Source organism: Aquila chrysaetos, chromosome 16 (genome assembly GCF_900496995.4).
Source record: "Aquila chrysaetos chrysaetos chromosome 16, bAquChr1.4, whole genome shotgun sequence".
Taxonomy (NCBI): Eukaryota; Metazoa; Chordata; class Aves; order Accipitriformes; family Accipitridae; genus Aquila; species Aquila chrysaetos.
The window spans coordinates 29228694-29242752 of NC_044019.1; the positions used below are offsets into that span (position 1 = coordinate 29228694).

General features: G+C 46.7%; 2 protein-coding genes across 4 annotated transcripts in view; both read right to left on the minus strand.

Moving 5' to 3' along the window:
• EPS8L2 (EPS8 like 2) overlaps positions 1-602 on the minus strand; it is a 68829-nt gene extending 68227 nt beyond the window's left edge. The window contains exon 1 of the mRNA XM_030039587.2: positions 108-602. The gene's annotated coding sequence lies outside the window, so the exon portion shown is untranslated. The remainder of the gene's footprint in view (positions 1-107) is intronic.
• A 5038-nt stretch (positions 603-5640) lies between these two features.
• Positions 5641-13742, minus strand: TMEM80 (transmembrane protein 80). 3 transcript variants are annotated; one of them, XM_030039599.2, is made up of 5 exons: positions 13631-13742; positions 10521-10537; positions 8388-8481; positions 8182-8274; positions 5641-6834 (listed from the first exon to the last, which is right to left on the minus strand). In XM_030039599.2, exons 1-5 carry the CDS (start codon positions 13647-13649, stop codon positions 6629-6631), a joined length of 429 nt encoding a protein of 142 aa, XP_029895459.1. In that variant the 5' UTR covers positions 13650-13742; the 3' UTR covers positions 5641-6628. The 3 variants fall into 3 exon arrangements, with proteins under 3 accessions (XP_029895459.1, XP_029895458.1, XP_040985046.1); XM_030039598.2 differs by having other exon boundaries at positions 10521-10533; positions 11345-13685; XM_041129112.1 differs by having other exon boundaries at positions 10521-10533; positions 11172-13685.
• Positions 13743-14059: the final 317 nt, after the last annotated feature.

Sequence of the window (14059 nt, forward strand, 5' to 3'; positions counted from 1 at the left end):
CTCTCCAGTCACACTCCTTCCACAGCTGAATCAACCAGACCTTTGAAGTAGACAAATGTTGGGGGGGGAGGAACGTGAAGTTTTAGGGTTTGCAAGGAGGGACTTACCGGTGCTGAGAAGCCGCTGTTGTCTCCCGCAGTTCCCTCGGCTCCCGTGCGTCCTCTCCCAGTTAGCCGTGCCCTCCTAGTTAAATCCTGCTGCCATTCTCCGGCAGCCAAGCTCCCTCTGCCTCCCTGCGCAGCGCTTCGCCTGCGAGCCTAGTGCCCCAGCCCAAACGATGGAGGAGAGAGCGAGGCAGAGCCCACCCGGTGCCCCAGCCTGGGGGTCCCCGTGTTGCTGGCTTCCCTCTGCCCTTTCGTCCCGGTGCCGCTCGCCCCAGTTGTCTGAGAGCAGGTGACAGAGGTTTCTTGGCAGAGGAGAGAGGAGGGGAGGGATGTGGAGGCAGCGAGAGGTGGAGCTGGGACCCGGAGCAACAGGTTACTGTATAACTAGGAGCCGGTGGCCTCGGCGAGCCGGCTGCATCCCCGCAAGGCGCCGGAGGGAGCTGGGGCCTTCGCCCACTCCTGGTGCAAGGGGACCAAAAGCTGAGCCGAGGTGCTGCCCGGGTGGGACGTGTTAAACTTCAGGTTTCTTTCGCCTGAGAACATTTTGTACCCAAGGGGGAGGTTGAAGGCGGCGAGGGGGGGCAAAGGAGCGCTTGTAGCTGGGTTTTCCATCGACGGTGAGGGAGGGGACGCGCTGCCCGACCGCCTCATGGGGGGAACAAGGCACCTTTTGTGCAGCCTGGTGCTCTCCTCCGCAGCTCCGCGCTGGCTCGCCGGTTGTTTTCTTCCAGCTCTGCTCCTGCCTGCTCTCTGTGCCCTGATGTCTGCAGCAGGGAAAGGTGCCTTGAGATGGAGGGAGAGGGCAAAATGTCCTCCCTCTCCAGGTCCCCGAAGCAGTTGGGGGTGAGGGCAGAGCCCCCTTTGGGGTACCCCACACCATGGCACTGTGCTCCTTAGGGTTACACTGCCGTAAAGCCCCTCATCTTGCCTCAGCTCTACCAGGAGCTGGCAGGAGGTAGGGGGCCTGGCCATGCCACAGGTCTCTGCCCCACACTTAAGCCCCTGGTACCGGGCAAAGGTAAAACATAGCTTTGGCAGAGCTGTGCCAGGGTTATGGTGGGGAGAGGGGAGTGATTGCTAAACCCACCTTTGGGAGGACCGCGGAGTGATTGCTAAACCCACCTTTGGGAGGACCGCGGTGAAGCAATTGCTGTGGCACAGGAGGGGAGTAAAGGGCTCACTGGCCTTGGGCATCAGGCAAAGTTTTTGGCATCAGCATGGTGCAGCCTGAGCAAGGCTTGCTCCTGCGCAGGAGATGGTCCTTGTCGGCTCTGCTTGGACGACCACCATATGCAGGACCCTGTTGTTATTCATGCGTGTGTGCCTGTGTGCCAGAGAGAAACTGTACAGGACCTTTTTGGCCATTGCAGGGACTATTCCTGTGCCACTGCAGTACTGCATCAGCCTTCCCTTGCGGGTGTCCAAGCTCTATTATCGGTGTTGTCAGGAGCAAGACCACTGTCCCCTCTTCACCAGGGCCCCAGGTGGGGCACGGAGAAAGCAGGAGCCACTTTTTGCTGGAGTAGCAGAGGTAGGACTTGAGCTTCAGCCCTTGTGTTGTGGTGAGCATCGTCCCCGTGTTCTCTGAGAAGGATTTCTTTAGAAACCCCAGTCTCATCACATAATCTCTTGTCGCTTCTCTCTTGCTCTTCAAAAGCTAGAGGGAAATTTTAAAAGATGGCAAGGCTGCTTCTGAGTTTTTGTTGCCAGACTGTGGAGAGGATGTTTGAGTTGTGCTTGGGATCTGCTGTGCTGCCAGCTCAGCCCTACAGACCGTGTGTTTGGGGGCCTAGAGGGACCCTGAACTCTGGAAAATGGTCTCTTGTGTGGGCAGACTTACTACTTTCAAAGAAAACCTAGTTTCATTTGTCTCAAGATTTAACATTTTTTAAAATGATGGGATCAGGTCATGAGCTGATCATTAAGCTGGAAAATATCAGCTGAATGTATTGGTCTCACAGACGTGTCTGTGGCAGTGTGGGATCCATCTGGTTAGCCAGTCCTCTCCAAAAAAATAGGGCTTTTAAGAGCATTTTATTATCGTGCATATGCATCACAGGCCTCCCCCCCCATCCCTACGATGTGTGCTGAACCTCTGGCATGTACATGCTAGAGACACCCCTTGCCACTGGCCCCAGGGAAGAAATAGCTGCAACTCTGACACTAGAGAAAGAAATAAGAAAACGCTTCCACCGTGGGACACAGGTCTGGAGGAAGCCTGGCTTCCTTAACTCGGTGCTTGTTGAGTTCCCTGCTGCCGTGGTGTTCTTTGGTGCCTGCCACGCTATGGGGGCTAACACTCAGGTTGCTGCCTGGCCCGTGTCCAGATGCTGCATGGGGGAACCGCCCCGGGTGAGTTATTGCAGGAGGAATGCCGCCGGGTGAGCTGGACGGGCAGGGGGAGAGCCAGTTCCCTGCATGACAGTTATGATTTTGGCAGCTTGGTTTTGACAGGAGAATGACCTCTTCCGCTGTAGGAGAACGTAAACTGATAGTTGGTGTGATGCACCCACCCAGTGCCCCGTCATCCTCCTCGCCGCGATGTTGGTGAGATCTCAGGGCGATCTCGGTACAGGATGCACTGTGAAAACATGGCCAGCCCTAGGAGAAACAGCATTTAGAGAATGCCAGCCACACCACCAGGCAGGGGAAGCGATACCGGTTTAACAGAAGGGAAACGTGGTGGGAATGTCAGCTGTGCCGGAGGCCGGCGAGCCTTGCCAGCTGAAAGGTTTTGTGCAGGAGATCCCTACCCCCTGAAATGTGTCATCTGCCACATCTGCCACTGAAATGCCCCAGTGGCACCGCTGGGCTGGGCTGGCTTTCCTGGGGTGCAAACTGGGATTTGGAAGGATTCTGTTGGAGAAGCTATTTAATGTTTAAGGCACTGACTGCTTGCTATCTGGCTGCCTCGGCTCCGCATTCATGACGAAGATAGGCACAGCGGGCTACCGTGAAGTGCTGTGCCCTGTAGGAAATCTTTAACTGCTGAGCAGAGGAGGCAACTTTTCCTCTGGGCAGGGAAGAAAACCACAATGGAGCTTATTACATCTTCCCTGCAACAGCTGATGCTGGTCTAAGCAGGCCAGAGGCAATCGGCAAGAAGGGAATTACCCTGCTGCACAGTGGCAGCTCCTGAATGCCCGCTCTGCTGACTTGGCTCCCAGATGTGGAACCAAACGAGCGCGCGTCCTCAGCCTTGCTCCTTCACTGGACTGTACCACTTCTGCTGGGTTTTGGTCTGTACGCTGTTTCTGCCTACTGAGGAACACAAAAAAGCCGTGGACCAATAAAGCCCTATCTCACAGAGTATCTCCGAGTTTGAAATCCCAGGAGGTTAACTTGCCTCTCGGGATCAGCCTTTTAAATCAGGTTGGCGGCAGACACCCCTGTGATGGCTTGAGAACAAAGACTTCTTCCTTGCAGAGTAAACAACACCCAAACCGAGCTCCTCAAAATATGTGTTCCTCTAAATTTTTAATACCATTTTCATCCAACTTGCTCGTCCTGTTTCAGAAGGGCTGGGCCTCATAATTAAAAGCTCCAGCAATCTTATGTCTGGCAAATGTCATCAATGGCTTCACTATGCCATGCCCTGCTTCTCTGAACAGTGGGAATGGTTTGGAAAGAAGCTCCTGATTAGAGAAACTCTCTGAGGCCAGGGCCCCATTCACTTTGGGTATTTCTACCAGCTCAGCATGGAGAGAAGCTGTCATGAAATCAGAGTCACCAGCATAAATGACAATTCCCATTCAAAGGCTGGCAATACCTGAGACTAAGGAGTTGTCTGAAGCTTGCAGACTTCTTCATCCTTCCCCTACATTCATCACAGAGTGGGGGGCCGTCAGCAGCAGAAGTACCCCAGTATCTGCTCATCTAATCAGAAAAAAGGTCATGCACAATTTTGTCTTAAACTGGAAAATTGAAACAGAGCTATCCTGCCCTTTTGAGGGTACAAATCTAGGTTGGTACCAGCTGACCCCCAGCAAGCACTGACAGCCGTCCAGGACTCTGTGCAAGCCATCAGGCGGTGCTCTGAAATGAGCTAAAAAATTCATGTTTATTATCATTATGTTCATTTATGAACATTATGTTCATATCATTACATTTTATGTTCATTATTATGTGTATATTTACCCTATTGCTGACTATCAGCAAGCATTGTCACTCTCTGCTGATTCTTGTTTTTCATCTAGGTGATGGTTAGGGAGCAAAGAATTGACTATGTTTGATAACGTGTGTATATATATGTATGTAACACTGTTTTATAAAGCTTGAGGAGGAGGCTGCTTTACTCTGTGTGGCCCAGCAGACTGTCCCAAACTTGTACTGTGCTGTGGGGATAGGCAGCCGTCACCTAATTAACACCTTCATCAGAACCATTTTTGAGGCTATTTTCTGCATGGTTCAGGCCAGGGATCCAGTTTTATGGCACAGCATCACAAATGGTTGTAGGGCGGTAGCTGAGGGGGTGGTGATCTGTGGTGGGGTCCAACATCTTGGGTTAGGAACACCTTCCACTAGCTTTACTAGTGTCTCCTGCCTCTGCACCCTGGGTCTCTGCTACCTCCAGTTGTGCTAATATTTTGTATTTATTTTGTTTGTAGTGAGCACCATGAGAAGGAAGGAAGGTAAAGCACAGAGGCTGCAACTTGAAGTTGACGTGTGTGACCCCATCTGCTGTACCACCTACATTCAGGTAAAAAAAATTCACTTTGCAGTATTTCCTTTAAAACCTGTCAGATGTTCTATTGCCAGATCTTTGTATAAGGCAGGTGTAAATACCAGGGAAAAAAAATGTGCTTTGATTTGTATGCACACAGAAAGGGGTTTTGCTTGGTATGCATTCATCATTAATGTGGTAGATACAGCTTGGTATGTTTGTTGCTCCTCCTAACAAGTATGTGATGAGCACATTCCATTATGCCAAACAAATCGGGAAGGACAAATGGGTGGGTGTTTGATTCATACAGATTAAGCACAAAAACATTTGGTCATTCAATTTCCTGGCTGCTCCTTAGCACCCAGTTCTGCTGCTTTTATGTTGTCTTCATGGATGCAGCCTTGCGCCTGCTGGTCAACAAAGGGTTGGTTGTGCCACTGACTTAACAGGATCTGGCCCAAGGGGATTGGTGCCAATGTGTGTGTTTTGATTTTGACTGCTGGGCCCTGTAACGTGGACAGAAGCTGGTGTTACCTGGCCTTGGAAGGGGCTCCCGTGGGTATGACCAAGGGATGAAACTGGGCCCTTCCGCAGGAACTTTGCATCTTTTGTTCCCTTCTACCACCACTGGAAAGAAAACAGCAGTGTGGCTGAGGCAATACAGGGCCTGCACCACTGTATTTTCAGCTCAGGGCTAGTGCAAATTAGCGCAGACCTCAGGCACTCCTTCCCAGTACATGAGAATGGCCTACATATAGCAGCATCAGGATCAGAAGAGTCTTTTACACACACGCAGTCTTGCCCAAGTCTTCCTTTGTGTAGCTTAGCTGTAGCCTAGGATCTGAACAAGATCCTCTGCACTTCAAACGCTTCTTGGATCTCATACATTATTTATTTGAATAAATAAATACAAAAATAGGAAATTCTGAATATAAAACCTGCTTGTACAAAACCCCCACCAAATCCCCAAGCTTTACATTAATACATACGTATTTTTGATACAGTAAAAAAATCCGAAATTGCACAGAGTTCTTCATTTAAAAGACAAGGCTTATGTTGTAATTTTTTGCAGAATCATGCAAATAAACACATTTAACACCAAATAGAAATACATCTGACAACATTCTGTTGGACTTTTCAATAGGACAGAAGGGTGAGTGAATGGTGAATGTTTATGCTCATCTTAAGGCCATCCTATTTAAACAAACATACCCTCACACTACTGCCTTTGGCCTCTGTGTCAGTAAGAACCAGCTGCCCAAACCCTGTAGCTCTGGCTCTCCGGGTATGCGCAAAACTCAATTCAACTCTCTCCCACTGGGATAAATCAGGCACTGCCCTACTAAAGTCAGGGAAATTACCACTGGGGTCTGAAAACACAAATGAGAGCAGAAGAGAAACTGTGCCCTCAAACACGAACGTGTGTGTGGTAAGGCAGAAATGAGTCCATACTATATTGGCCTGATTCATTTCTGTGTCACTTTGGTTGTACGTTGCTGCTATGCCATGGAAACTCACATCATCTCAACAGCACATAGCTAGATGATGCACTGGCTACTATTCTGTGTTGGGAATGAATATTTAGTGTCGATCCCTGATGAATACCAGAGCATTAAGTGTCTTTGCTGAATCATCTCTTGCCGTTGCCCATAAATAAGCTATGATGAGATAGTGTAACACAGCTGCTGGACAGCATATTTTACCTACTATTCAGGGAGATCTCTGTCCCTCAAAAATTTGTACTTTAAACAGGGGAAAGTTTTACAGGCTTTTTTATATGCAAAAGAATTAAATATTTGAAATATAAACCCACTCTTTTATAGAAGAAATGTGTTGAGAACATGTTGAAAACTGCTAGGCTTTAGCTGACAAAAGCAGCAATGGCTATGACCTTTAGTACTGACTCAAGCCCATATGTAAAGAGAAGAACAGCGTTGATAATGACGTCTGCTTTCAGCACGTAAGTTTGCCACACCAGGAAATACACAGACAGAATCACACTTCCGACTGTGATCACAAGACTGAGCCCTAATGGAGCCTCTTCTTCTGTCAGGTTACCCTTTGAACCTTGAAGGAAACAAAAAGCTGATGTGAGTCTTTGATTTCTTCTGACAATATCACAAGCCATAAGTCTAGAGTATTCCTGTTCAAAAAAGGCTCTACTTCTCAAGCTCAGAGTACACTGAAATACTGACCTGAATCAAGGCTCTGTCAGTAAATGTAAGAACCAACCCAAACACCAATGGACAATCCATTTCTTGCTGACTGAAGTTACTCTAAAGAGCAATCAGTTGCTACTCAAAGTCACAATGCCTACCTTTTCTTACCACAGATAATCAGTTCTGAAGCTGCAACCATTTTGGTCACTCAGCTTCTTAGTCAAACATCAAACTTTCCCGCGGTCACCCCCCGTCCCGCACTTAGCATGACAGCTTGGTGACTGCAGTGCACATCTAAGAGCATCCCATCCTGATTTTAAAATCTTCTAGAATTAGAAGATTAATTAATTAGATTCTAGAATAGAATCTTCTGTATTCCCTGCTAATCTCCTATTTCAAATTACTGTCATTGTGGAGAAGCTGCACTCTTCCTTGCATCTTATTTCCAAGCTAGTCTTAGTAGTTTTTGCTGTTTAACTACATCAGACTTGAAACTTGCTTCTTTATTCATCCACCAGGCTCCAAGCAAACATATGCAGAGACCTTTAAGGCAGCAGGCTACATTCACCCCTACAGCAAGTCAGCTGAATTCAACAGAGACCCACCTTCCATAAATGTCTTAGGAATATTGAGCACAGATTTTAATAGTAACTTGTTTTTTTTAAAAAGAGGACTTTTTTAGCAAGCTCTGGACAGGGGTCAGGAGGCCCTTTACGCTGATCTGTCTTAGTGAAATGAAGATGTTGGAACTGGCATGTGTCTTCAGAAGGAGTGAAAGGAAAAGGTGTAGTCACAGTGGCAGCCGTACACTGCTCGGGATGTCCTTAGCATTACCTGTTCCACAAGGCTCTGGCCATGTGGCTACTTGTGTACATTGCTGGAGCAGTTGAAAGGAGCTGTATCGTCTCAGTGAATGGAAATCTCTGTGTTTCAACATGTTCATTCTCAGAAGTCATGCTCAATTATAAACAGCGTAATAGCATTCCAGCTGTCCCAGTTATATTGCTTTCTGACAACCCGGCTATCGTTTTTTAATGGCATTACAGATTATATTTCATATGAGATCAAATTCTATTTGACCCTCTGGCCAAATCTATTGATCAGTCAGATAAAGTTTAATTGCTTAACTGAACAACAGTCTCCAAATATCTGCTAGTCTGCTAAACTGGCATGTTTTGACACACATTTAATTTCAGAATGATTAATGTTTAAAGATTATATTCCACTGAAAAGGAACAGTGATAACATGACATACCGAAGTATAATCGGAGCACTTCAAGAATGGCCATAATGAAAAGCAATGCAAGATCAGGAGCTAAAAAATCATCTGGGTAACTGAAAACTTGACCTGTAGAATAACACAGTGTGAATAAGCCAGGAAAATACAGTAGGCATACTGACAAACCACAACCATGTCATAAGCACACAGCCTACTTCTGTGTTAGAATACGTGCAACTTACTTTTATAAACAATCATTGCAAGAGTCACCAAGAAGTAAAAGGTGTAATAAATCCCATTTACATAAAATAGAATCTGTAAAGGAACAGATGACAGCTGATAACTGTTATTAAGGATTTGTCATAGCAATGAGGTGGGATCCATTTCATAAAGTCACTATTTCCCAGTAACCTCAAAATATCCTGCTGTGCCTTTTTATACTAAATGGTTCAACTATGACTGGCCTACTGGTAGGGTTCAGAAAGTAACTTGAGATTGCAAATACCAAGAGTTAGGATAAAAGCTTGCTGTTTCAGGTTTGGCTTTAGTTACTTTTTAAAAAAATTTTATTTGGTATGTAGTGGGGTATTCGTTAGCCTAAGGAAATGAGAGGGGGGTGTGTGCATGTGTACATTTCCCCAAACAACTTCTATACCTATTGGTCAGCCTTAAGCAAGTTGACAGAGGGTTGGCAGACTCCAATACATCAAATTCCTGCAAGTTTTTGAAAATAGGTGGCTCTGTGAAGCAGACAGGCCCTATTACTTTGTTACGTGTCTGAGAAAGGCCATGGGCTCAGCTTTGAGATGTAAATTCATAAGAAACAGACTCCCTTAATTCACTGCTTACAAAACTAACTGTTGTATACTGTGAGATAATATTTAGCTCTAGTTATTTGTCTGTGTATGTGGATCCACTGCCAAGGTATTTGAGAGCTCCACAATCCTTAATACATCCTCAAAATGCCCCTGAAGGACAGGGAATATGGCACGTACTGTTGTACAAATAGGGAGAAATTACTTGCAGGCTCAGGACAGATTCATCTCACCTGTAGCCATCCCAAGATGACAGCCACCCTAAAGTTATGCCTCGAGTCTGAATTAGTCGCCTGGGCTCCCTGTGGAGTCAGCGGAGATGAGCACCTTCCTAGCCAAGCAGCTCCTGAGCAGGGTGGGATGAACTACTGTCCGGTGTTAAACCGTGCCAGCTCCCTCTCGGACTGCAACAGGAGTTGAAATGCCTAGCTTACAGGAGGTACCTCAGAGTTAGATGTCTTCAAGAGCCCACCCACCCCCACGGATAGGCACAATTCCTATATAGCAGGTACATACACACTGAAGGAATGATCTTCTCTTGAGGCACAGCAGCATGTTATTAATGCAATATAGGAGACACACATGGGACATTCTGGGGCTCACCACCACATGGAGAAGTTGGAATGTGGGTCCAAGAATGCAGAAAGTTTGGCCATTCATATGTATTTTTGATAACCATATGATACCAAATGCCTTTCTTAGCCTTAAATAATACAACGTAATTTATATAAGGAAGTTATCAGTGCAGATTTCATTATTTCCACATCTGTCTTTCTATACTCAAAATATTCTTTATCCTCCCCTCTCTCCCCTAGCCCTTCTGAAATCTTCTGAGTATCTCCAAGCAGAGACTTCATCCCAGGCATCTTGTACAGGATCTGCCCATCCAGTTTCTGAACAGAGCACCCACCCACACGATATATTCCAGTTCCCAGAGAAGCTCATTTTATTAAAACAGAACCAGGTTTTTGTGTTTTTCCAGTTGAAGGAAGGTGGAGCAAAAAATTACTAGATAGGTTCTAAGCATGGAAATCTCTGAAGCCAAGGGTGTCTCCTCTTAGGAGCTTACTTAGATCTTGGCAGGAGTAAAGGTAGGGTGAATTAACATGAGAGAAGAGGAAGTACTACTGAAAGCTGCTTTTACTACCTCTTGTCGGCTGTGTCAGCTGTCTGTGAGGTGTGCTATGTGGGGTTTGTGTCCATCAGTCCACAAATCCAATTTTTAGCCTTGCTTCCTAAGGAAATGAAAGTTATGTGATCATAAAAGCGGCTGCCAGCCCTCTGTCAAGACTGCAGGGTGGGTTAAAGGGGTTTCTGCATAAGTGGAAGCCAATCAGGGCAAAATCTCAGCTAAACCCCAGCTAATGCTGCAAAAAACATCTTCCCTTGGAAGAAATGTTTTACCAGTTTTACTTCATATGGATGGTACTGATGATGGAAAACTCAGAAACACAAAAATAGCCTTGTGCAGATTTATTAGGCAGGAAGATGTGAATGCATTTCAGCCAGTCTTTCTGAAGATTCCCGCATGTGAGGGATGAAAGGTACAAAAAAGGATACAACTGATGAAGTTCTTCCTTTCCGTTGAGAAGGAAAAAATAAAGAGAAGAAAATAAATATTTACTGAAAGTGCTGCAGAAACATTCAAACAACTGATGTTACTACAGAGGTCAAGCATGCTTGTAGAAATTTTTGTCTCAGTTCACTGGAAGACTTACTATTTTCTCACATCATGCAGTTCAGGTTCCAAAAATAACTTTTTCAAATACATGAATTCTAAAGTAATCTAGGGGAAATCCCTGTTGTGAAGTGTCACTTTCACTGAGGAACCCATCTCTTTCAAAACATAAAGAAGTACACAGGCATTACCTAGAACTTGTTTATCCTGTCCTTTCACAGCAGATGACACTTCATCCCCTCTAACTATGCAGGAACAAGGGAAACATGCAAGGGAACCAGAATGTACCATTTGTTTTTAAATTGTGAGAAAGCATTCATGTAGAGCACAGGGCTCCCTGGTTCCTGTAAATAACATCCTTCCAAACCGGTTCCCTTCAAAAGCAAAGTCATTCTATGTAAAACCTTAGTATGTTCTGATCACCCACAGAAATCATACCAAATATTTTCTATAAGCTAACCAATACATTTTACTTTTTTTTTTTTTTCTGCAAAAACACAGATAAAATTCCCTTGCAACATGATGGCACTGACCTACTAAAGTACCTCTTAAGTAACTCATTAATATTCTTAGCCTCTTTCAGACACATGAGGAATTAAAAAGTTACGATCTCTGTTTCACAGAGAGTAAAACTGTCTGTGAAAGGCTGTTTCATCCATCTTCTCAAAGACAGCTCATTATCATCAAATCAGTGGGACATACTCACCTCACCATCTTCGTCTCTGGGCTTCTTGAGGTTAATGTCCTCATCACCTAATAGTCTTATGCAGTTGGGCCCAAATTAATCCCCACTAACTTTAGGCACCTAATTAAGGTGTCCAATTTGGGAATGCAGTGGAAATAGGCAAGCAATTTTAGAAGGTGATTCATACTGTCTATGATCTGAAATGCCTCCTGGACGTGCTTCATCTCCTCTCCACCTTCTGTAAAGGGACTATAGGCTCCTAACAGACTCGTCCCTTCACTTAGCCAAAATGCGTTTTGATGAATGCTTGCTTTCTTTTTGCAGAATGGGAGTTAAAGGTTTCATTACACATCGTGTTCTGCAGTGACTAATGGTTAAAGATGTGTTTGTATTTATACGCTGGTATAAACCGTCATGCAAAAGTAACGCCTTGTGTCAAGATGATGTGCTTCCTTTCTTGCACAGTAGTAAGGAGATGTCTCCATTTTAAAGTTATTTTAGACTGTGAAGCAGGATGTTAATTTGAAATACCACAACTGCATGTGCAGACGTGTTATTATTCCGCAAGAAGCGTCTGGATATGAACTCTTTCTGTATAACCACACGCTAAGCTATACCGGTGTAGCCTCATCCACCCTGGGTAGCTACACTGCCGTGATGCCAGTGGTGTAATTAGAGTAGTATGATTTTACCGTACAGGCAACCCCTAGTGAATTCCCTAATAGCAGTTCCCCAACTTTATTTTTAAACTTTTTTTTTTAAATAATTTCCACAAGAGGGCACTGACCACATTCCTGCATCTGTTCCAAGGCGGGGTTTGATAGCCACTATTATTTAGAACATGCTGCCTCCCCCTGAGCAACAGGAGACATTTCACACAGGTTAAACATTTAAACCCCACAACACACCTGTGAAAGGGATACTGCAGTTAAGTAGTAATTATTATGCCATCTGAATATATAATTTCAGGTGTAACAGTAGGCTGCTAATCCCAACACCCTGAGATCATCTCACTGCTAGGATTAATGAAGTCTGCATTGCTGCTGGGGGAATTTTTAAATTGAAAGTAAGCATTCTGGCACAGGAAAAAAAAAAGCACAGTAACAATTTTAAAGCATTTATATGAAGCACACGAACTTGCAGCAGCAAGAACTGCATTCTGCTAAGGGGGGCATTTGCATTAGTGAGACCTGGCGTAGTGACTTTCCACTGCGTGCAGGTTGGCACGTGATTTCTGCCTATTGGAAAGCTTGTACAGTCCAGAAGAAAACAAAGTGTAACGCCACTTGTTTCCTGTTGTATAAATTCTTTCATGTAGGAGGGTAACTCCCAGGCAACAAGGTAGTTGTGCTTGGGGTGAGTATGGATTGTGAGCGTGAGTCTTTCCAAGCGGCTCACATACCCAACCTGGTTTTTAGGAGGGCGGCAGCTATCCACCGCGCGGGCTGGAGTCCGTCTGCATGTACACATGCCTCCACTACCAGTCCTGCTCTCAGACAGCCCTTGAACCAAATCCTGCTGACTTTCCTGGACAGTTTTGTAGAGAACAGCTACAGACCATGCTCCAGTGAAGTGTTTTATACAACAAAAGCCTGACTACTTATCCAGGCTGCTCCTGATTTTAGAAATGACTGTGAGTGATGCTGTGCATGCTTACTTGAGGTAGAACACAGCCCATTTTCTAAAAAACTGGATTTTTTTAATGCCAAAACTGTATTAAAAGCATGTAGCAGCTATAGTTAACATTACCCAGTGCACCTCATTACACAAACTTGTTTTTAGGACTTCGGCAAACACTAATTGTTCAAGCCAAAGCTTTCAAAACCGGCTTTGTCTACCTAGGGCTGAAATTTACATTTTGCTGGGGGAAACCCTTGACCTCTTTGAAAGAAGTGGAAATTAATCATTTTGACCACACTAATGAAGAGCTCCCCCCCCCCCCCCCCGAATCCCAGTGGTTCATAATTTGAAGTAAAGACTTGAATTTTCAAGGGGCGTCACTCGGCCTCAGGAAAGCGATTTGCCTGCGGGTAAAGGTGCTCCTCGGCCCGCACAAGCGCCAAGCCCCTGCTCACGCTGACACAGGGCCCGCAGCTGCCGGGATTCACCTCAGCGTGTCGGGGCTGTCGCGATATGGCTATCGGGCCGGACTCGGCGCCGAGGCCTAGCTCGACCTCGGCCCCCGCCTGGGGAGGCGAGAGCTAACCTCTAACACGGTGGGAAACAGCCACTCCCGGTCACCCTCCGCCCCGCCGGGACATCCGCGGGGAAAAGACCTGTCGGTATCGATGGCAACGCGCCGCTCACCTCGCCTCACAACGGCCATCTTGGCGCCCCTCCCCCGCCGCCCGCCAGTCCTCCACCGTCCCGGCAGCCTGCGCGCCGCGACCGTTCGTCCGCGCGCGCCTGGGAGGAGCTCGCTGCCCCCCCCACCTCCCCCACCCCGCCCCCTCTGCCTTCGGGTGAGATCGGAGCGCTCGGCCCGGTTCGGTCGCTTTCGGGCGGATTCGGGCTCTGCCCGTTCGGGCGTCTCCGTTCGGGCCGGCGAAGGGGAATTCGGACGCGATCGGAGAGGACTCGGAACAGATCGGCTTTCCTCGCGCCCGCCTCACCCACCTTCGGGCAGGATCGGAAAAGACTCGGGCGAGCTCGGGATTCTTCGACCCTCTGGGCCGGACCGCTCGGGGACTCGGCCCTGTTCGGGCGCGCTCGGCTTCCCCAGCCGATCTGTCAGGT

Excerpts from the sequence above, each read along its gene's own strand:
- TMEM80 (XM_041129112.1), bottom strand. The coding sequence starts at position 11,227 with ATGTGTCTGAAAGAGGCTAAGAATATTAATGAGTTACTTAAGAGGTAC. Across the intron at positions 8,275-8,387 it reads TGCAATGATTGTTTATAAAA|GTCAAGTTTTCAGTTACCCA; the intron begins GTAAGTTGCACG and ends GTTATTCTACAG. Across the intron at positions 6,835-8,181 it reads AGTGCTCCGATTATACTTCG|GTTCAAAGGGTAACCTGACA; the intron begins GTATGTCATGTT and ends GTTTCCTTCAAG.